This window comes from Amphiprion ocellaris, chromosome 10 (genome assembly GCF_022539595.1).
Source record: "Amphiprion ocellaris isolate individual 3 ecotype Okinawa chromosome 10, ASM2253959v1, whole genome shotgun sequence".
NCBI lineage: Eukaryota > Metazoa > Chordata > Actinopteri > Pomacentridae > Amphiprion > Amphiprion ocellaris.
The window spans coordinates 25,632,468-25,655,408 of NC_072775.1; the positions used below are offsets into that span (position 1 = coordinate 25,632,468).

Below are 22,941 nucleotides of genomic sequence, written 5' to 3' on the forward strand. Positions count from 1 at the left end.
TGTTCTGTATTTCTGTATGTCACATGTTCTTTGTTCGGAAAATTTTTTAAGTGTATCAACCATCCTGCCTGAAGACTTTTCCAAAATGGCAGTGTCCAACCAAAAAGGTTTTTTTTTTTGTTTTTTTTTTACTACCAATTACCCTTTTATATAGCTGCCCTTAAAAGTCATCACAGCTTGTCCTAAGAACTCCCTTATCAGTTGACAATGCCATCAGAGATCCAGCTTTGCTGTTTCGGCAGCCAGCAGGCCATGTGCAGATCTCTTTACAATGCTAATACAAGACTCTTGGCTTTCTAAGTGGAGGCCCCATGCACTCGTCAGACAGCACTAACACTGAGGCCCAACTCTCTATGGACTGGTCTGGAGTAAACTTCACTGCAGGAAGAATAAGAGTCTGCGATTGCTCAGGGTTCTTCCACTACCCGGGACATGCATATTCAGTAGCTGGGCTCTGGGCGACCGCAGAGAAGCAGGGCGCGAGTGCTCCATGTCCAAAACCAAATCCCAGACTTTTCACCTATTTCTCTTCACTCTTTCCTCTCAGCTCTTTTCCTTTGCTCTCCCTGCTTCTCTACGTCTCTCTCCCTCTCCACATCTTTTTCTACCATGAAGACAGCAGAGGAGATTGATTAGTGCAGCTGGAGTTAAGAGGGAGACGAGGGCCTGGTCACAGGGCCTTGAGAATCTATAAAGTAGGTCTGATTCCCTTGAAATGCTGCTTTACATGTCCCTAAAGCCCCCCCTCCCTCCGTAATCCCCCTACTCCTTCACTCAGAGAAGGAGAAGGACATGCAAAAGAGGCTATAGTGGGCAGCAATGATATACTTTACTTCAAAGGCGATGCTCAAATCCCATCACTGCACAACACTTTCTGTACCTGCAAGACACACCATGTTGGATCAGTATTGCTCAAGATTTGTCTTCTTTCTGTGTACTCCCCCGCCTTAAAATGTGTTACACCCACCTACCTTTAAACTTAATTGCTTGGATCAATCGGACCTCATACATAGGATGAGTTATTCGGTGCTCTTACCTTCACTTCTGTAGCCTGACTATTGAAAGCTTTCTGCCCTATTTTTTTAAACTCCAAGCAAGCAATATGAGATGGTAAATTGGGGTAAGAAATTAACACTAACTTGGTTATTAAGGCTGCATTGCATTTTTGATCATCTATTAACAGAGAGGCATGTCCCACAATCAAACATCTTACTCACGCTGCTCTTACAATTGGTGTTTTACAACTCACCAAAGGTTTTTAAACTGGCACATGACAAAGACCTTAGACAGAGAATGTGTCACTGTGACAAGGATCAAAGTAAAGGTTGTTATTTGGTCAGTAAAACGGAAGGCTAAAAGCTACCAGTAAATAAGCTAACTGCTACTGATGAAATGAAATCAGAGAGCTATGCACACAGTGAGGAAAGACTCCGTTTTTTTGCTACAGAATGTGTCCTCTCACTGAACTATCAAAACGCTCTGAAAAAGAAAAACCTCTTCGGGCTGCAACATCATGCTGTCCCAAAAATTCACCTAAAATATGCCACCCTTGATTCAAAAATACAGTAAGGGATAAAAACTCCAATAACTGACTTGCTTTATATAATAAGCACAACATAGATTTACAGTAACAAGATTATTACACTGTAAGTAAACACCTTGATTTTCTCATTCTTCCTAGCCTGATTTTTTGTGCACTTTTCAACACACTGAATTGTGAGATGGCCACTGCAGGCAGGCTGTCATTGATTGCTGCACAAGTCCCCTAACTGCACTCTTTGGGAAACTTAGATTTCACAGCACTGTTTGTTTTTGTCACCCCCAACGCGGCACTTGTAAATGTTTATTACCAAACACACGGGTACAGTAGGTAAAGTGTGCATCAAGATCGAGCTGTTGGCAGAAAATGCCTCAAGCAGGATCTTCAGCAGACCCAAGAGAATAAGACAGCAAGTACTGGAATAAATGACTTGTGTCTTTACTACACTTCTTCACCACCACCCAAACTTCCCCAGCGTAGATCAAACAAGACTGCCAGGGTTTAATAAGCCCTCGTATATCAATGGCCACAAGCAGCCAGTAGTGGTTGGAGGGAGGAAGAGAAGGAAGGAAAGCAAAGGGGGATGAGAGAGACAAAGGAGAAGAGAGTGTGCCTTCATGTCTCCCCAGCACCCAAGGCAGATAAACAAGCCGGGGGAAGTGTGAAATGGGATGATAGATGCTGGGTGTGTATAAACAGTATCATTTAATGCGAGAAGAGAGCGAGGGAGGGAGGTAGCATGAAATATTGTGTGATGTGAGACGAGAGGAGAGGTGGTGTTGGAGAGAGGCAAAGCGGATACGAAAACTTTTGTCTTGAGCCCTGTCCAGCCTGTGAAGCTTGGATGAGAGAAAAGTTAACTGGTGCTAGAGGAAGAGATTGTACTAATGTGTGCTTTTCTTTTGATAAGGGAAAGGTAAGCTTCTGGCACAGAGAGAAACCAAAACAGAGAGTGTTCAGATGTGTGAACCACAGGTTGCCATTTGCAAAGCTATCCAGGCATTTATATTCTACTCACTCCAAAGAAGAATTGGTTTTGTAAGACTAATTCTGTTGGTGCGCTGAGCTCAAAACACCCTTAACTTGGAAGACCAGCTTCTTTGATATTTAAAATGCTTTGACAAACAATATAAAGGGAGAATGACAAAAAACAATGTTGCTTTTTTCTCGTAGATAATATAAGGATTTTTAACTTGAACTTTACAAAAAGGGTGGTTGGATTATTGACAACATCGATGGGATTCTCTGTTCAACTGTGCTACGTCACTTCCGCTCCTAGAGGCATCTCCCTCTAGCGATGCCTCCAGATATCTGATGGTTGGTATTCAGACAGCTAGAGGAATAAGTGCAGTTTCTGATGCTGAACAGGAAGAGGAGTATGCAAGTGAATGAAAAAAGTGTAGAGGGAGAAGTATAGGACCAAAGAGAGGGGTCATCATGCAGGTTAGACTAGACCCTGCAGCCACATTTCTGTTTCTCATAGATAAAGGCATACTCACACATACTGTCATCTTTCTCATACACTTTTTGTACCTTCATGTTTTGTCTCTGTCTCTTCCCCCTCCCTCTCTCTATCTTTGCCCATGTCATGCAGCAATGTGAAGCGTGTGGGCTCCTCATCCTCCCTGGGGAGACAGAGAGTGCGGCAGATGCATAATAGGCGTCTTTGCATGTTTGTTTGTTTGTCTGGCGCGCACCCTACGGCTTATTTAAGCCACTTTTGGAGAGTCAGAAAGCTAGCGGGGTCAACGGCGAGTTGAAACAAATGTGCCTGTACTGCACGTAGCAGATTCTGTGCTCAGGGGATGGCAGAGCAGCGGCTGACTGTGGAAGCTGTGTAGCCCACGGGCCAGATAGCAAGCTCGATATAATGCTACTACCATAACACCTTAGCCTCAGTCTGTCTCACTCTGTCTTCTCATTCTCTGCCATCTCTCATCACCCACTCTCTCTCTTGTTCACTTACTATGTCTCAGACAAACACTTACAGTAATGCACACACACTCAGCGGCTGTGACCCAGACAAACACATTCACTTGTGGAAGCTCAGAGGAGTTTGAGAAAAGACTCAGAAAAATATGTATATAATTATGTATGTGTGTGTGTGTGTGTGTGTGTGTGTGTGTGTGTGTGTGTGTGTGTGTGTGTGTGTGTGTGTGTGTGTTTATTTTTTATCTCCAGGCATGGAGTTAAATAGAATTTTATCATATCTGTATCAAATACTTAGTTCGCTTTCTGAATTTGATTGCCTTATGAGATCAATTTAGGTTCAGCTCTCCTACTTCTGTAATCACTTTTTTGTGGATGGAAGAGATGCTTCAGCTGACTGAAAATAAGTTCCTATGTATGAGGAGCATGCAACATGAAATATTGATTAAATATGTATTTGACAAATTGGAAAGTCTACTACTACTAACTTGGAAACTAAGCTCCAAATACAGGAGCTTGTTCCAAATTCTGGAAAAGCTGATCATGACAACAATATGATGCGAGGCTAAGAGACAGAAGGATGTTGAGTCGCAGTGACACACAGTTTATTGTTAATATTCTCTACCAGTCTTCAGCCAGATGAAATATAGGCTCAAACAGACAAAGAACGGAAATCTTGATTTTGGTCTTAGCAGAAATATCTTCTGCTGTTGTCCTTTAATAGTATTTAACTACAGTTGAGACATTTCAGATGACAAAAGTAATAATCAACAGAGGTTCTAAATGCAAAGATTGCTGCCTGAATCTTATATACGTTTGTCATAAGTACTTAATGATAGAGTAAGGATTCTAAATAACAGATTTATACCTCTCCCATGGCAAACTTAACCCATGTCCACACTGTACACAGAAACACACTGATTCAGAGTGGTAGGAGATACATTTATGTCTCTCACTGTCTTTGACTCACTTCCAGGCTCACACATTCCTTCACTGCACCATTGCTCCATTGTGATACCGCTCTGTGAAGGCAGAGGCATTAGTGGCTGCGTGACTGAGCTTTTATCTGATATTAGGGCTGTTCAAATGGATGATCTCACTGCTTCGCCGTGACCAACAGACAAAAAGCCCTCTCTTTTTGTTCAGCCCTCTCTTCTGCTTTTGCTCTTCCTCCCTTATCCTTCACTGAAAGCACAGCTGCAGTCATTTGTTACACCAGTTAAAAAAAAAAAAAAAAAAAAAAAAACTTTTTCCCAGGATTTCCTGCAGGGCCATATCCTACAGCATTTTTTGGTCCCTCCCAGAAGAACAGGAAGCCTTGTGGTGTCATCACACCAGCAGCGTCCCTTCGCCGTGCCATTTCTCTTTGTTCTTAGATAATAGGTTTGTCCCAAAGGAACACTGATTGGGAGAGAGCTGGTCTCATATGCCTGGTGTGTGTATCTGTGTGAGACACAAAGGCAAATGAAAAACATTGCTGCAATAAACTACTGCAGTCATATGAAAATATTACTTTTTCACTTTCTAGCTTGAGTTATCTTATGTCTGTGTATAATATCTGAGCATGCTGGTTTAGACGAACATGATTTAGACATGCTGTAGTGCTCACACATAGTGTAAATTTTTCCAGCAGTTGCCCAAGAGTATGAGAGATAACAGAACTATATGACAGAGCACAGAACTCTTTGAGCTCATCGCAGCTTATCTTTCCAATTAATATCTGCCTGTGTGCCAAAGAGCAGGCTGCTGTGCAGCTAATGATCCGGATTACTGCTGCCTGCTGTCCCACCACTCCCGCTGCATGCTGGGAGCCCAATTCTCTTCAAGGTCTGCGATCTGTTACCTATACCCCTCCACACACCCCCACTCCCTTCCAGGACCTGCAACTCCTGTCGTCATTCAATAGGAGGCACGCTGAGCTCTAATGACAGATGCCTCGCACCTCCCTTTCTCTTTCTCATCTGTCAGCTTGCTCTCCTGCAGTTGGACTCCCTCTTCTCCACTTTTCTAAGAATACCATACTGCATTGTGTCATCTGCCCACTCTTCAGATATATACACACCTACAACCCCCCCCCAGTCATTTGAAGACGTGGAGTAGAAAGACGTCTCATTTACAACCAAGGTGGAAACGCACCTTCACCGTCACCTCCTCCTCCTCTTCCGTCACGGTGTGAACACTAATGAAGAAGAGATGAGTCCTCTCCTGTGCCCCCATTTATCTCAGCAACGAAGGGACGTGCACACTTATCCCTGCCTCTCTGTCTCTACCTCTCTCACTCTCTTGTCTCTCACTTGCTCAGTCATCAGCTGCTTCTGATTCCTCTAACGGAATGCACTGCTCTAATAGAAATATAATAACATCATTGGCCCAGATGGTTATTGTTGTTGAGTGTCATTTGAGTGGAGTAGGTAGCTTTATAGCTTGTTCTACTGAAGCTTTGAATGGTGGCGTATTACTACCATAATACAACTTGGTTATCGGAGGGCCAGAAACAAGAAATCTGCAGTCAGATACTTTCTCTACCCTGATCAAAGTAAACTTAACTGATATTATATTTTATGTATTTTATTGTTTCAAATATTGCTACTTTAGTGAGTGAAAGTAAATGTCTTTGATTTTTTTCTTTATTTCCTCTTGATTTAAGAGTCTGATCTAGATTTCAACTCTGTGCAGAATTGTAAAAAAAAAATGTTAGAAACATGCTACCATTCTTGTTATCTCCCATTTCAGCACTTTCTTCCTAGTATGTTGGAGATTCTTTCTTAATATTAGGCAGCATATTAGCATCCTTGGGAATCCAGATTATATTGAGATTAGATGGAAAAATATTGCACACATATTAGTAGTATAATTCAATTCAATTTTATTTATATAGCGCCAATTGCAGTCAAATTGTCTTGAGACGCTTTACAGAACCCATATGCCTGACCCCCAGAGCAAGCCTTAAGGTGACAGTGGCAAGGAAAACACCCTTTTAACAGGGAAAAAACCTCGAGCAGAACCCGGCTCTAATGTGGGGGGACCCATCTACCTGCTGGCCAGGCGGGTTGAGAGGGACAGAAGAGGTAGAAAGGTAGAGATAGAGGGTTACAGGTAGAGGTATAAGATGACATAACTCTCATGCACCCGTACTTTCCCTCTTCTTTTTCCTACAGATGACATTTTCAGCCAGTCCCTACTCAGACCCAATCCAGGTCACAACAAGTTTGGCTCAGGGGATGGAGCAACCTGAAATGTTGTGGGTCATGGGCCCAGTGCTGGCTGTGGTCCTCATCGTCATCATTGTCATCGCCATCCTACTCTTTAAGAAGTAAGTCTTTAAGAAGTACTCTTTAAGAAGCTTCTGTTTGTTAGTATGTCTGCTCTGTGTGCTTGAGGCTGAACTGCAGTGACATTTGTGATTCTAGGTTTCTTTTAGTTGCATCAGGAATGATAATGAGACATGCTCCCTTCTGCCACTTGCACCAGCCTGCTCACACACTAAACTGTAATATCCGATTTTCTTACCATAATATACAGTGTAATGGGAGAGGTACCCAAAGCAAATTGAAAATTGATTTATGTTTCAGACAAAAGATTTTGGCCCAGTTGGCCCCAGTTTAAAACAGTACTATAAGTAGTGTCAGTTGAAATGGCAGCTGACATTGCCTCACTAATAAAAAACACAGCTTAGCTGTCAAAAGCTCTTAGTTAGGAGTGAGAAATGTGTTTTGGCCGACACCATCGGTCATTTCAAGTAAGAAACAGAGGGCTGCAACAGAGGGCTTAACTAAAAGCTCAGTCAATATTTCTTTAAAGCACTTCAGTAGCCACTGTGCAGCACTGATTACAGACCAAGGTGTTTGGGAGGAACAGACAAATGTGGAATGATCAAACCCATGGCAAAACAATTAGCTCATCAACAACAAACAACAAATGTGATGATTTTAGGTAACTTACTAAAAACTGCAAAACATTTGTTAGTTCCTACTTCTAACATATGAGAAGTTTCAGTTTTTCTTTGCTTTATGTCTGTACAAACTGAACATCTTTGAGCTTTGGACTGTTGATCAGACATAAATTTATGTTACCTCAGGTTCTCAGGCAACAGTTATGGATGTTTCTCTTTATTTCATATACCATGTGATTAATTATACAAATAATAGACACTAGAGAGAAATAAGTGAGAAATTCATTGCTCTCCGGTTACAAAACAGTTTGCCTGCAATTAAGGATTTTTCTCTTCTTCTAAAACTTGTAGCAGAGTAATTTCCTGCTGATCAAATTGATCACTCCACAAAGTGATCATTAGAAAATACATACAACTAGTCTTTTCTAGGTACACAGTTGTTTGTATGTTAGTGGAGTAGACACTACTGAAAATGATAATGTGGTTTGGATATTGTCTGGACTCCATCTAGATGGGAAACAATTAGCAATGAGCCTTTATTTACACCACCTGACATCTTCCCGATTAAGTCCCGCCTCCTATCTTGCCCTGACGTCTCCATTACAAATTTTCCATTTCACATCATACCTGTTCTCTAAGCTGACATCCACAGCCTTGTCGACTGCTGTGCAGCGACCATCTCCAGCAGACTTAGATCAGACTGGCTAATAATAGGCCTTGAGACAACTCACCGCTGAGTAGCTCAGCCTCTGTCTGGAAGCCCTTTCTCTATGTAGACGTAGATTGGCAGGTGGAGCTGTGGGGAGGTGCCGTGTGCCCTTTTCACTGCAGACTGGCAGTAAATGTGTAAAGGAATAATCACATTGTACTCTGGTTGTTATTCCTAACTGCAGTGTTGCCAAGACCAACACCAGCAGCGAACAATGATGAGGTTATTCTCAGAAGTCCCTAGCAATTGTTAAGATAACTTTATATCTTGTGCTTTCAAAATTTGGCTTCAGTTTTTGGCTTTCTGAAAATAGTGCAACAGTGAAACAAAATCTGAGTAAACAAGGTAGAAATTCAGATGAATAACAATTACACATTAACCCCTTTTATTCTTCTTTGCCCTTGTGAATGCAGCAAACAGGAAAGGTGGGTACTGTTACTGTTACATCAATCACAACTTCACCTCCCATTACCCAAGTCCTTTTCATTTGTGTTGTGAAATTGGCGATATCCATCAGCTCTGTAGTGTTGCAGAGGTAACTGCCTCTCAGCTTCAATTGGGATAAAATGTCAGCTCAGCACGGGTTAAAAGAAAGCATCTTTAAACTGCCGTGTCTACTTTGATTTGGTCAATTGTGCAAGATTACAAGACTTGAGAGGCAGCTGACTCTGCAGCTCTTGATGACAGAGGTCAAAGGAACTCCGGGGTCACGTCCTTGTCCCACTGAATGTTCCACATGTAGTGCCAGTATTCCTTCTCAGATCGTGCTGTCTGCCATGGTTTGTCTCCGTGCTGTGTTTCATTATCCAGCCAGTGTCAGCGCACCCCTTCAAGATTGGCCCCATCTGAATATGCCAAGGCATCACCTGCTGCTGAATGGGCCATTGTGAAGTAAATGCCAGACAGGGAAACTGCTGAAAAAGAAATGTTCCCATCTTTTAAGCTGACATTTTCCACAGAGACCCATTCCTCCACTTTTAGCCTTTTTTCCTTCTTTCCCTGCTTCCTCGTGGCAGGAGTCTCAACAAAGGACCCTGTTCTACCCTCATTAAGCACACCCTGTACTGCACACACGCTCACACATACTGTGCAAGTGTGTGAGTACTTACATTCTCACAAGTCTTAGCCCTCACTTTGAGCTTGAAATGAATAACCCCATAGAGATTGCTGCCATGTTTACTTTAGCTCAGCACTAAAGTGTCATGTAGATTGGCATCTGATTGGGTCAGAGGGATAGATGAGGTGTGTGGAGAACACATCACAGATGTCCAACATTCCTACCCCCTCCCTCAGACCAACCCAGCCCCAGGCCTGATGTCTGGGAAAACTGGCTCAGCTCTCAGTTGGAAAGGAATAGATGCATGTCATAGACTGACCGTCATGCAGCTAGCATTAGCTTAAGCCCCTGTAGCAGAAGGTAACAGGTGGCAGTGAGGCCCAAACCCTAGTGGCTGAGGTGGACCGGGTTAAGGCTGTGCCTGCACAACCAGCTCTGTTTATTCTCACCACACCAGGCTTCAACAGAAGGCCCAGCTCCTTTCTAAAACCCACGCTCGCCACTTGCAAATGGAGTGCAATGAGATGTGAAATTTCCACAGGGCACCCTGATGCTTCCTTCCGCCCATTTCCATTTGCAGTCAGAAGGCTTGTGAGTCCGCAGCTGTATCTGCATGAGTGTGTATTTGTAAAAGTGAGAGAGATGGGAGAGTGTACATCTGTGTGTCTGTTTGTGTGAGTATGTCAACAGATGCTGGCTGTCTGAATGCAGGCAGGCAGCGCTTTCTTTTCCTTTCTCCATCTGAAGTCTACGGTTGAGTGAGCTGAGCCGGTCCGAGCTGTGCTGTTCTGTGCTATGCTGTACTCAGCTAGGCCAGGCCTGGCAGCACAGGTGCTGCAGAACTGGTCTAATTACCCAGTGTTGTGCCACACAGCTGATGAGCTAATTACAGCATCCGCCTGTTTTCCTCTCAATCTGGAAAGCCAGTAAACACAATGTGTTGTTAGAACACACACACAGCAGTGAAAATCACACATTTAAATCTTTGCTGTACACAAACACACTCTCATGTGCACATTCCCACACAGCAGCTGTCACCTATCCAGCAGCAAACAAACCCAACCTAGCCCTCTCCAGGAAAATTATGATGTTTCTTCAAATGCATTAAACTCCAGTTTTTCAAACTAATGGGGGCAATGCCCTGGTACCTACTGTCTCTTTTTTCTAGTCCTCAGAACTAGTTTTGAGAACCTTTATCTATGTCATTAACCTCGCGAAGTGTGCAACACAGTTAGCTATGCATTTCTCTAAAGCCCCCGTTTTTTAATCATACAGAGAAAACATTGGTGTCATTTTAAATCATCTTCATTTCTTCTTTCAGTGAGCTTAAAGAATTGATAGCTAAGTTAAGAGTTTTTGTATTAAGCTTGTAGGTGGTCTCCGCATGATGTGGATAATCCCTTATTGTCTTTTTTTGCCACTTCAGGAAGCGGGCGTCACCCTTACCTAAAGATGAGCACTCAGGTGGTGTGAAAGACTCCCTGCTGGCCAACTCCTCCGACCCCGTGGAGATGAGGAGACTCAACTACCAGACCCCAGGTACCAAACGATAGTCCAACAAGTTTGCAAGTTTGATGTTTGCTCTGTTTTCTTTTCACAACTGTGAAAATTGAGAAATTATCCTTTGATGGATGGTCGAGAAGATGCTGTCACTAAGACAGTTATAAATTTACAAAGTTGGTGTGAGGACTAAAATGTTGTATGAGAGAGTATTCACAGCTTACTTTGTTGTAATGAACTCCATTTACAAATCTAAAACATGATAACTCTGATATGAGATGAACAGTCTCCACTTCCAGCCTCTCCTGGACCCCTTTTACAGTAAACTGTAGGAAACGCATGTGTGAATTTATGTACTAAGTGTGTAGATTTTAATCTGACCATAGCTCTGAAAGAGTGCTGGTTTAGTCCATGTTTCTTTCATATCAAAAAACATACTTTGCCTTTGTGAGTAAGGATCTGAAACCAGACTCTTACTCATACAGGCTTCATCCCAAATTGAAAATTCTCCTGAAATTCATCAGTCAGTAATCTAGAAGTGACTCATAACTTGAATAGTGTACCTTTATATATTTTACTTTTAAGGGTTATGCCTCAAATGGTAGATATTGCATTTTAGAATGATTTTTTTTTCAACCAAACCCTAAGCAGCCTTCCCAGAAGCAATCTACTTCTGCAACTGATGCCTACCTGCCTCGTTCTTTTGATGGATCTCTTGTTTATTAGTGTTTTGTAACAGGTGTTACTGTGGAATTCACATGCTCTTGGTATTTTGTTATTTATCCTCAGGCTGAAAATCTGACTATTCTCAAAGAAGAAAAAGTGATCACTAAGAGAAAATAACCAAATTATGTTCACCACCAAACCCTACTGACAGCATGAGCGGAGTCAGGCAGAGTGAATTCCGATTCCATCCACACACAGTAGAGAAGGGGGAGGGAGGGTGTAAGGGTGTCCCCCTTAGCATCAGCCTTCTTCCTTTTTCCTCCTGTCTTCTTCCTCCTCCCCTGGTCCTCGCTCCTCCTCCCTCTATGAGCTTCTTTCATTCCCCCCAGCTATTAATGAGTCCTGCTGCCTCTGATGTCAAGGTGAGCCAGGCAGAGGGAACAATGGGGCTGAGAGAAAATGTCAACTCTGGTGCACACGTGCATGTATCCGTGTGTTTTTCTTGTGTGTGTGAGTATGTGTGAAGCCCTTCTCACGGGTTATTAAAGATCCCATTTGCCATATATACACACGCACTCAGCCCCTTTGAACCCCTGCAGAGGAATTAAGCAGTGCTGCTGCCCTGAAAGAGCGCTGTTCTTCCATCCTCCCACTCCATCTCTTTCTTCTTTTGTCTTCCATTTTCCCCTGCAGGGTAGTCGCTTTCTTTTTCTCCCCCTTTTCTTTCTCTCTCTCGGTACGTCAACATTTATCTCCTTCTTTTTCTCCTTTTTCACCTCGCTGTTTTGCTTCAAGAGTGGTGATTATCAAAAATCACCAAGGTTGTGTCTAGCTTGTGAAATCACATGAGACTCAAGCCTGAGCCGAGTGAATATTGAACAGCCCATTCTTCAGTGCTCCTGCTTTTTCTCTCTTTGATTCGCCCCCAGCAGGTGAACATTCCTGCTCTGATTCTGATTGTTGTTGAGTGGTACAGCTGATAGTAGCTCGTGTCTCAAGCATGTTGGCCTATTCCGAGACCTCTGCTGTGCATTTTGGCACTCCAACAGCAGGCGGTTGGTTCTATGAGTAACTGACCTGGTTTATTCTTGACAGACCTGGTTCAGATAGTATTTGCAATACTTAATTTGGATCACTTGTGCTGAACACTTCAGATAAAGAATGTGATGCCATTTGCAGATAATTTGCAGCAGTCACAGATTAGTATTTTATTGGGAAATTCTGAATTTATATAACCTGGTTAGTAGTTTTGAAGATATCAGCAATAATAACAGTGCACTGACAAAATCAATATCTGATATAAAAGACTGTGGTGATATTGCTAAGTTTAATTGAGCAAAGGACAGAGATAGTCATTCATCAATAATTCATTCAATCAATAAATCAGCCCTCAGGTTGAGCAAACTCATTTGAAATCACAAAAACAGAGTGAAAATCAAACATACTTAACTGTTATACATTAATGTGTGCAAACAGTTCTTGTGCATTATGTGGATATCGTCAACATTTCAGGTCTGATCAGTCTCATTTTACCAATTAATAAAATAATTTAGATCATCTGACACAAATCTGGACATGTTGTTGTGTACAACCTGTCCAGTTGTGTGACCACTTGCATTTCACATTCCCAGATTCCAATATTTTCTTTGTGGTGTAATGTCGTTATTTTAAAAGCAACACCCAAATTGTAATAAAATGAGCATTTCCTTTAACAAGGCAAAACATGTAGAGTCCTCTACTCAGCAGTGCAGTATGCTGAGCGTACACATATTTCACAAAAGAGTATTTTTATAGTCAAGCTTTGTGTGCACTTTTGTTTAACAGTCTAAAGTGCACTACTTGAATTGTCGTGAGAGGGCAAACACCACTTGCTGCTCACTTCAACGGGCTTCAAAATTGTCTGTAAATGACACTGCATGCTTTATCTTGTTTGCAGATACAGTTTGGCTCCAGTCTGATCCTGAACCACCTCCATTGATTGAGTGTTCTTTTTCTTCCCTCCTTCACTCTCCTCTCTCCACAGGTCCCAGCTCTCATCGTTGCCCCAACACTCCAAGTTAGTCCGTTTTCTCACCTAGTGTGTATTTCCCACACACGCAGTCTTTCTTCCTCTGTCACTCCCTCCTGAATCCATATCCCCGTTGCAATCCTGACAGACATCACAAGCCTACAAGCTTGTAGCCTCTGGCACTCCAAGGATGCAGTAATGTCCTCTTTTGGCTGTGAACATCCCACAACACCTTTATGATGCGAAAGCAGAGGACTAGATGATTTCATGGATAGTTGAGCACTGCGGACAGTTACACTTGCTGTACATTAGCCTTGTTATCTATGGTTTCACTCTCCATTTAACCAACAACATGGTTGTAAAAGACCTGGCTGAACATGCACAAACACATACACACTGATGGTAATGCGTTCATAGGTCCCTGTGTGATAGTATTAAATTTGTATAATTGGTCAGGTCTCATCTTGTGCAGTGGCCATAGTTACCAGCCATCAGCCATTAGCATTACAGCAATAATAAGCTTGCAGCATAACCCATGACCTTACACATGCGCTCAACCAAAGGCGCTAATAGCTAATGTTATTATGTTGTATATACCTTTTTTAAATTGTCTGATCTGTGTGACTTCAATCCTTTACATAAGGTTAATAGGGCTCCTTGCATAACTTTAAACTGTCTTCATGCATTGCACAGAGTTTACTTTTAACACATAAGGCAAGTTCTCAGCAATTCGTTTAAGTACATAGCCTTGCCAAGTTCAGAGGCACAGGGGGAATTTGTGTCGGTAGATTAGCTATAAATCATCCAATAACCAGGCGATGAGAAATCTAGAAAGTGGCAGGGGGGTTGCTTGAAATTAATCCAGCCTAAGCGCTCCAGGCTGGGCCAAAAGATAGTCTATTGTAGGGAAAGGGATTTTCAAAGAAATGAGTTTTGGCTGGTGACCAGTCACTTTTTTCTCTCAGTAGGAAGTGACAGTGTGACTGATTTGTAGAGACTTGTGGGTTCTCGCTCTGGTCCCACCTCTGCCACCAACTGAGCTTTGTGGAGTCAGAGAGATGTCTGCCTCCTGCTTCCTTCAAGGAGCATGTTCACCCAGTCACTCATGTGCATCTTCCTGCCAGCCCCACCTCTGTCCTCCTCACTTAGCATGACGATATCACCAAATGTCACCAGCCTGTTTCAACTTATGCGCTCTTTCCCTATCTCTCTGCTCTCCCTCTCCTCATACATTGTTGAACAAAGTGCTCTCTCCTCACGATACACAGCCACCTCATGGTCCCACCGGCAGCCTCACTCACCCTGTGGTCCAAACAGTGTTTGTGTAAGTCGACAGGAATTTTTGATGTAGGAACAGCCACGTCTCACACTTTCCCCCTCTTCTTCATCTTTCCCAGGAATGAGGGAGCACCCGCCCATTCCTGTCGTTGACCTGGCTGACCACATAGAGCGACTTAAGGCCAATGATGGCCTCCGCTTTTCACAGGAGTATGAGGTAAGGGTGATGCATTGATGCTGTATCAGTGATTCCTGCTCTTACAAGCGTATAAATGTGTTTCTTTATTATCATGTTTGGGAAGACGTTTTTGTCTTTGATCCCATATGCATGTATTCTAATGTATTATACAGGACTTCTTTCGCAGACATTTTCACAACTCTGTTACCAATCCCTTTAGGAAACCAACATTTACATTAAATGCTGTGAGACACTTTTTCATAAAACTAGCAGGTGGCGAGTTGCTTAAGCAATCCGTGTGTCTCAGTGTTTCCCAGAAGAATGTCATTTTGCAGGCAGTCTTTCCAATGCAACTTGGTGGGGGATTATCTCTTGTCAGCGTTCTTACTCAAAAAAGAAAGGCAGCAAATTTGCATTTAAAGTGGCACATAGTTGTTTTGGGGACTAAGCAAGGCCAGATGAAGAGAGATGTCCTTGAATGCAGATACACAAGGTCTGACTTTTATTTATTTGCTGTGATTGTTTGATCTGTTCCGTCTAATCAGCTCTTGTCCACTGGTGGCCCCAACAAGGCTATTGGATTGATTGTGGATCTGTGCATTTACATAGATCTAGAGGGTTATGCTGTTGCCTCCGTCACTTTATCTGTGACCAGCATGTGGTGCCTCCTCAAGATTTTTTTTCTGAGAGAAATGCAAAAAATATATATTTATGGTGGCTGTGTAACTTGTGTAGCAATGCCATAAGGCCAAACCTAAGGCAACGTTTTAACTATTATCTGCCTTATCCAGTGTTTACACTGAAAATCTAATCTATTTGATAGCTTTATACAAGTGTTAACATCTACGGATTGTATTGTCTGCATCAAGAAGAAAAAAAACAGAATTATGTAAATGCTCATCTTAAAGTTGTGTATTTTGTCTTATCGGTGAGAGTAAGCCCTTATCCCTTCAGATTTCAAACGTATTTTTTAATCACCTGTAGTATACCTAGAATAAAATTAATAAAATAAAAATAATGTTGCCTAATACAACAACCAAGAATTAAATTCTTTGTATAAAAAATTGCATTGTTAGAGGACCGGTGTGCAGGATGTAGGCAGATTTATTAGCAGAAATGGAATGTAGTATTGATACTTACAGTTTTACCTGTGTTTAATCACCAGTAATTACCGATCGATGTTTTTTTTTCTTAGCCTTTCATGTATACATTTTATTTCATTTTATTTTTTAACTGTATCCGACGGAATCGAGGACATGAATAAAGTTCTTCCTTCCAGCTCCCTCTGTCCAACATTGCAGTCAAAAGTTCTTTGCCTTCCAGACCAGTGTCTTCTTCTGGCATCTTCCTCAATGTTGTGATCGGCCTGCCAGCCCTTCTGATAGTACACTCCTGATCAAAATCTTAAGACCAATTGAAAAATTGCAAGAAATTGCATTTTGCACTATTGGATCTTGAGAAGGTTCTAAATAGAGATTCAAAATGCAAAAAGACGAAATAGTGTATCAGGTCTTACTCGACCAGCTGCTTTGTTGTGTTTCACCACATGTCCAGCAGGGGCTAGTCTGCGTTGCCTGATGATGGTTGACTAGCATGGATGTGAGCCATATAGCGACTTGAGGTGTGATTTTCAGGAGATGTTTTGTACCATCCATAACATTCTGGTATAAGTCCCATCAGTTCTTTTTGATTGTGTCTTCGTTAGTGACCAAGAGTCAGATCCATAAAGGAAGATGGATTCCACTGACACCTTGAATACTCTCATTGTGGTTGCCCTTTTAAATGGAGATACCCATATTTTTGTCAGAGAGTGCAATGCTCCCCAAGCTTTACCAATTTTTGTTTCTATATCATGTTCTTTGTTGGTGTGGCCTCCAAGATGTAGAAAATCATCACCTTTTCCGATGCAGAAGGTCTTCTGCTTCACTGAGAATGTTTTATAGGAGGGAAATGTCATCTGCAAATGCAAGTTCTGGGAAGAATTTGTCAGGGTGTCTTCTACTTTGACAATGCTTTAGGGTCAGTCCATGCATTCCTCAGTGCATAGTCTAAGCAGATGATGAAGAGGGGAGGTGCTAGAGGGTCTCTTTGACTATGTAGGGAGCAGATACTCCTCCATAGAGACCTACATGTTGGAACGCCATGTTTCTGCAGTAGCCCAGAACAGAAAAGACTCAAAAGGAGCCTTTATTACTTTTTTACGCTGATACACCGTAGGCTCTCATACTTGCTTGGAAAAGGAGAGTGATGAATTGGTTACAATCAACAACCTCAGCACAAGATGCTCATACACCTTACATACTGGTCCTTTAATATTATTTACAATGTTCATGATTTTTTGTTCATTATGGAGGCTGTGGCTTGTGGTTCAGCTGAATTATATTGCAAGAAGTTGCTTCTGTTTTTTGTTTGTTTTTTTTTTTACCCATCCCATTAATATCAATGATGGTAGACTAAAACGTAAAAAACTATAGTTTTAATGAAATCTGCAAGAAGGAGCAGCTTTAATGTATGATAAAATGTATGTGTGTTTGCAAAGTTTTACATCTACACATGGTAAGTAGTATTGGTTCTAATGGATTTTTTTGTGGATGACTGTGAAATTAGCAGCCAACTGGGGACATAATTAGGCCTTAGTAAAAATCTGCACCCAATTAAGTTATTTTTTGGTTGCTCAGTGCCTCTCCAGCACATCACTCTCCCAGTCTGTTGAGTTAGTGTAAACGAACCAAGCCAGAAAAGTGGCTTGTATGACTGTAGGCAGCCAGCCCGGCCCTGTTCCCTCCCTGCTCCAGTCATTCCAAGCCAAGGAAGACCCCCTCCATCGTCCGGCAGATGGCCATTCATCTTTGTGCCAGTCGAGGCTCTGTTGCAGAGCTCATGGCGCTTTGTCACAGTCACGTTTATCAGCTGCTCCCGTTGCTCTTTACCCCAAGGCACAGAATTTGCAGAGACATCACCACTTCCTCTTCCTGATGTTTGAGGCAGCCTGACACTTCCTCTACTACCAACGCCAGTCCGCATCACACTGAGCAATGAGCACACTGGGTAATGAGCAGAATTTGTCAATCAAGCATGCTGCAGCTCCCCTGACAGTGTTTTTGTCGCAGGAAGCAGATCACACTGCAGTCATCATAGCACTATCATTATGTACATTTGGAAGTTTTTCCACTGTGTCTCTGAGAACACCTTGTGCATTTGCTTCTCACTTCATTCTACTATTACTACCTAACTTGTTTGCTAGTTGTCATCCGCCTAGTATGCCTTCTGTGTTCACTGAGCTCTCAAATGGGTATGACATGTTTTGACTGCAAATGAAATCTTTCTCTTCAACATGGTCAGAGAAATTGGCAGTGCTGAGCTCATCAGCAGCAATAGGCCTATGCCCCCGTGATTCTCACTGCAGAGCAATTTGGAGCTGTAGTGAAAGATTTCTGGCGTTTGAGCACTCTACATTTTTCATATCTTGTTCAGAAACAACAACATGTCCATGGATTTTTGTAGAAGCAAAAGTCCAAACAAGCTTGAATAGACACTGATCAGTCACAACATTGCACCAAATATTGTACAGGATCCCCAAAACACCTCTGGTGCATGAGGACATGGACACAGGACCTCTGAGGATGTCTTGCAGTGCGTGGCACTGGGACATTAGCACAGATCCTTTGAGTCTTGAGTGCTACCTGTTGGTTCCTCTATGGATCCATGGACGCTCACAGAGATTGGGATCAGGGGAGTCTGGAAACTGGGTCAACATCTTGAGGTTTTTGTCAGGTTCCTTGGGTCGTTCCTGAGCAGTTTTGCAGTGTGGCAGCATGCATTGTGCTGTTGGGGGAATGTTGTTGCTATGTGCTTTAACGTGATGATGAATGTTATATAATTAACCTGTCAGTGGTTTTAATATTGTGGCTGACTGGTGTGATTTTAATGCCTTGTTTTTGCCTATGTTTATGCCACTTTACTGCATAGGATAATATAGTGAGGGGTAGAAAATTCTTTGTAGGTAATTACAATTTGGATTTCAAATTTCAGGAATTTTGATTTACAAATTAGCTGACTGTTCTACTAAGAAGAACTACACTTGTCTTGTGCACGTCAGAATGACATAATTTTTAAAATCCTCTTTTCTCATCATTTTTTGGCTGGCGATCTTTATTCCTATCACCCCCTGGCCTCACCATGACCCCTTTATTTTATCTATTACCCAATAATTATTACTATTACATTTAAGCTTTAAGGTTGTGACATAAGATCACCTTTAATAATTCATCTAGTGGTATAGCCACATAGAGTGAGCGCAAAATTTTGAAGGTGTCAGTCTAACCCCTTCTGGATTTGCGAGGCGAAAAGCGTAAGGAATTACTGGACATGGTTCCGGTGTGAGCTGAGGAGGATCGATATGGAATAACAAGAGACTCTGTGACATTATCTAGCAAGGGAGAGGAGGCCATCACATATCTCCCCAGATCAATATGTATGCAGTCTGCTGTCATGTCAGCCCAAGAGACAAATGACGTAAGAGAGAGTTAGAAACAGAATGAGAAAGGCAACAGAAATAGAAGATGAAAAAAGAAAGACAAAAGATGACAACCACAAGAAATCATGCTGTGACTTCTGAGAATAATTTAATTCTCATCACAAAAGAAGAGAGGGTGTTTATGGCTTCAGTCAAACCTTATTCATTTCCTAGCTTAAAAACATTCTCATGTTGGGTTTAGAAATGAAGTCATGTGTTCGTTCCCTTGGCTAAATCGATGGATGGTAGCCTTTTTTTTTAGCTGATTTAAATCACCAAAGCAAGTGTATTCTACTTCATTAGTATTCAAGACCTCAAATGTTAAACAAATACCTAACCTGTTAATCCACCAATAGCAGCTGCAGTGCAGCTTGTAGTATGATGGTTTTTAGTTTCGGTTTACACAATGTCAAACACAATATAAACCCTCAGAGACATGATGTGAGTCTGTGTTCCATTTAAGGGCTTTGTTGTCCATAGCATACTGCTGCTGAATGAGTTACAGCAAGGTAATTTTGCCCTATCCCTGTACCAATCTAATACTCAAGAGCCCTTTGTGCTTCTGTTTACTTTCCTTTCTTTTTGCACTGTGTCTCTGTCCATTTTATTGTAATCATTTTCTCTGTCTGTTGTTGGCACTCTCTTTTTTCTCCGCTGCCCTCTCTCGCAGTCTATTGATCCCGGCCAGCAGTTTACCTGGGAAAACTCCAACATGGAAGTCAACAAGCCAAAGAACCGCTATGCAAACGTCATTGCCTATGACCACTCCAGAGTGGTGCTCACCTCTGTTGATGGTAAGAGCTCATGTAACCACTTAACCTCTCACATAGCCATTGACTGAGACTACCATCGATTGAGTCCTCTTTCACATGTACCAAGGACATTTTGTATGCCTGCAACTGCTGCTTTAAAAACTGACAGTGTTAACCACAAAGCCATGTGCCCTATGTGTTTCAGTAAATAGTGTTGATTATGACATGTAAACTGGAAGTACCATGCATCATAGGTGATTGACTGAGGTAGATTATTTTTTGCACAGTGTGGAAGAAAAGAAAAGAAAAGAAAAAAGATGTGTCATTTGTCTTGATTAAAATGATTCTGATTAAATGTGTGTGACATGACTGTAATATGAGTTATATCACCATTGTTTTTCTTTGTTACAGCTGTCCCAGGCAGTGACTACATTAATGCCAACTACATCGACGGCTACAGGAAACAGAATGCCTACATCGCTACTCAGGGGCCCCTGCCAGAGACACTTAGTGACTTCTGGAGGATGGTGTGGGAGCAAAGATCCAGCACCATCATCATGATGACCAGACTGGAGGAGAAGTCTCGGGTAAGGAGAAACACTGTCATTTACTATAAAACACTGACAAATAAGGCCACCCACCACTGACTTCATTCATGAACAGTTAATTCCTGTACAATGTATCAATTATGCACTGATTTACTGACGTGTGCCCACTGAAAGGGTTATTTACATAGATTATGTAATTTTTTCATAATAAACATCAGAGTTCAATTACAGTAGATTATTAATCGTGAATAATAAGTCACAAAAAAGAAATAACTGTTACTTAATATCCTCGTGATAAAGCTGTAAATAAACAAAGCAGAAATGTTTTCTTGTGATGAAACGTCATCATTATTGTACAGTTGAAATATGCACTATGAATCTGTCATTTTTTCATATGATGCCCTTCACCAGTGCTGAATGAGCAAACCAACCAGCCAGTATCTGCTATGAGGTGGAATACTAGGAGAAAAATAAATGACTGCTTTGTAGAACTTAAGGCCATTGAAGTCGACAGTTCTCCAACAGATACCACAACTGGTGTTTAGAAGTAGAAATGTGGCCAAAAATGGAGTTACCTGAAATTTTTACAGTATGTATATATTTATGTATCCTGACACTGAGGAACTTTACTCTCAACAATGCCTGAAGGCATATAGACACTCGGTTCTACTGTAAAAGCAGGATTTGTCAGTCTGATCAAAGTCACAAGGACTTCAAAGAATATTTAGGTTTTCTGTGGATACTATCACCTCATGCTGCTTCTCTCCCTGAATCTCTGAGATCTCTGAAAACATCTGCATGAATTCTTTCCAAATTTGTTTGTGAAGTAACATTTCACAATAGCTTTTTACCATTCCCAATTTTTACTCCTGTTGTTTGTTGGACATTTATGAAGTTACCATGGCAACTTTGCATATTGAAAGTAAGAACAATTTTCAGCCACATTATGCGCATGTGTATTTAGATTTTTTAAAATGATGCATGCTGATTTTCATGTCTTTGGAAAGGCTTGGAGAGTTCTATAATTTATTGCCACATATTTCTTTTCTCAACACAATACCAAGGTTTCATAGGCATCGAGTCTCATTTGTGTTTGTTTTCAATTTGTCTTGCAAAACCCACAGCGTTATAATGACATTTTTGAAGTTGGTCTTACAAGAGGATTGTCACCCAACAACATTTCTGTGCTTCTAAAATACATACAAACTAATAAAGGCATAATGCAAGCACATGAGTAACTTGAGATTTAGAATTGGAATGGGTTTATTTAATTACCATCTGAAAATCATGCTCATGAATTCCTTGGAGGAAAATATTCATCATGGAGCCTTGCCAATATGTGGTGCTTTATTAGTGTGTGCATACGGTGCCCTCATGAAAGAAAGTCCCCAGACTAAGAACTGGAAGTAACAGAGAATGTAAATAGAATGATTCCTTTCCAGGATCCGAGGCATTGAGGTTTTAGGGGAGAGGATCATTACCTGAAGCTCACTTCATCTGTGCTGACTCTGTAAAAATCCAATTGTTTCGTCAAAGTGAAGACTTAATTACTTGCCATCCTTCAAAACATATCTGTTTTAATTTTGAGCCATCAGTGCAATCAATCATTAAAGCAAACTGTGAGCGCAATATGCATTCTTGGAACAGAGGTCCTTTATCTGTACCTTGGAGAGTATCTTCAGCACAAATATGCTTATAAGATGATTTTTATTACACATTTACTTGATGGCGAGCACAGACACACATTCTCACAAGTGCCTTACTATATACAGGATTTAGTCTGTCTGAGTGGCAGTCAGAACCCTGCGACAGATGAACAAGCTATACTGCTTTGATTCCACAGTTGCAGCTACACATGCACAAGTAAGGATAAAAAAAAATTAAATGCCACGACATAAGGAACTTAACGAGAAATGAAACAGCCTCCAAGCCTATCCCCACCACCTACACAAAAATCGACTGGCTTGCCAACACTGTGGAATGAGCCACAAAGAACCAAACCTGCTCTCCACCAACTCAGGATGGGAACATTTCTTTCCCACTCATTTTAGACTACATCGAAATCTGTTGGATGACATCACAAAGGGGGTGGGATAAGCTTTGCAGTAGAAGTTTCACTTTCAAACCAGGACAGGGTGATGAACTCCAGTCTCAAACTCCCCAAAAGAGTTTTATCTGCATTGCTGACATTTATACTGTTCATGGAATTCACCATGTGATGTATGTTAACAGCTACATAAAGCTTTTTATGTTACATATAAATTACAATTACACTATATTGATGAACAAATGTTTAGTGAAATGATAATTATCACTACTATTATGTGTATGCAGTAGAGGACTGGTACCACTGAATTAAATTGATTAA

At 41.6% G+C, this 22,941-nt stretch overlaps 1 protein-coding gene across 21 annotated transcripts in view; it reads left to right on the forward strand.

Moving 5' to 3' along the window:
• Positions 1–22,941, forward strand: part of LOC111573927 (receptor-type tyrosine-protein phosphatase F) — a 169,119-nt gene that overhangs the window by 130,669 nt on the left and 15,509 nt on the right. For 14 of the 21 annotated variants that reach the window (XM_055014182.1, XM_055014181.1, XM_055014183.1 and 11 more), the window contains 6 exons: positions 6,628–6,782; positions 10,554–10,666; positions 13,317–13,349; positions 14,699–14,796; positions 19,944–20,067; positions 20,437–20,612. In XM_055014182.1, coding sequence (XP_054870157.1) covers positions 6,628–6,782; positions 10,554–10,666; positions 13,317–13,349; positions 14,699–14,796; positions 19,944–20,067; positions 20,437–20,612 — 699 coding nt within the window. The remainder of the gene's footprint in view (positions 1–6,627; positions 6,783–10,553; positions 10,667–13,316; positions 13,350–14,698; positions 14,797–19,943; positions 20,068–20,436; positions 20,613–22,941) is intronic. The other 7 variants (XM_055014186.1, XM_055014202.1, XM_055014200.1 and 4 more) reach the window with 1 other exon arrangement.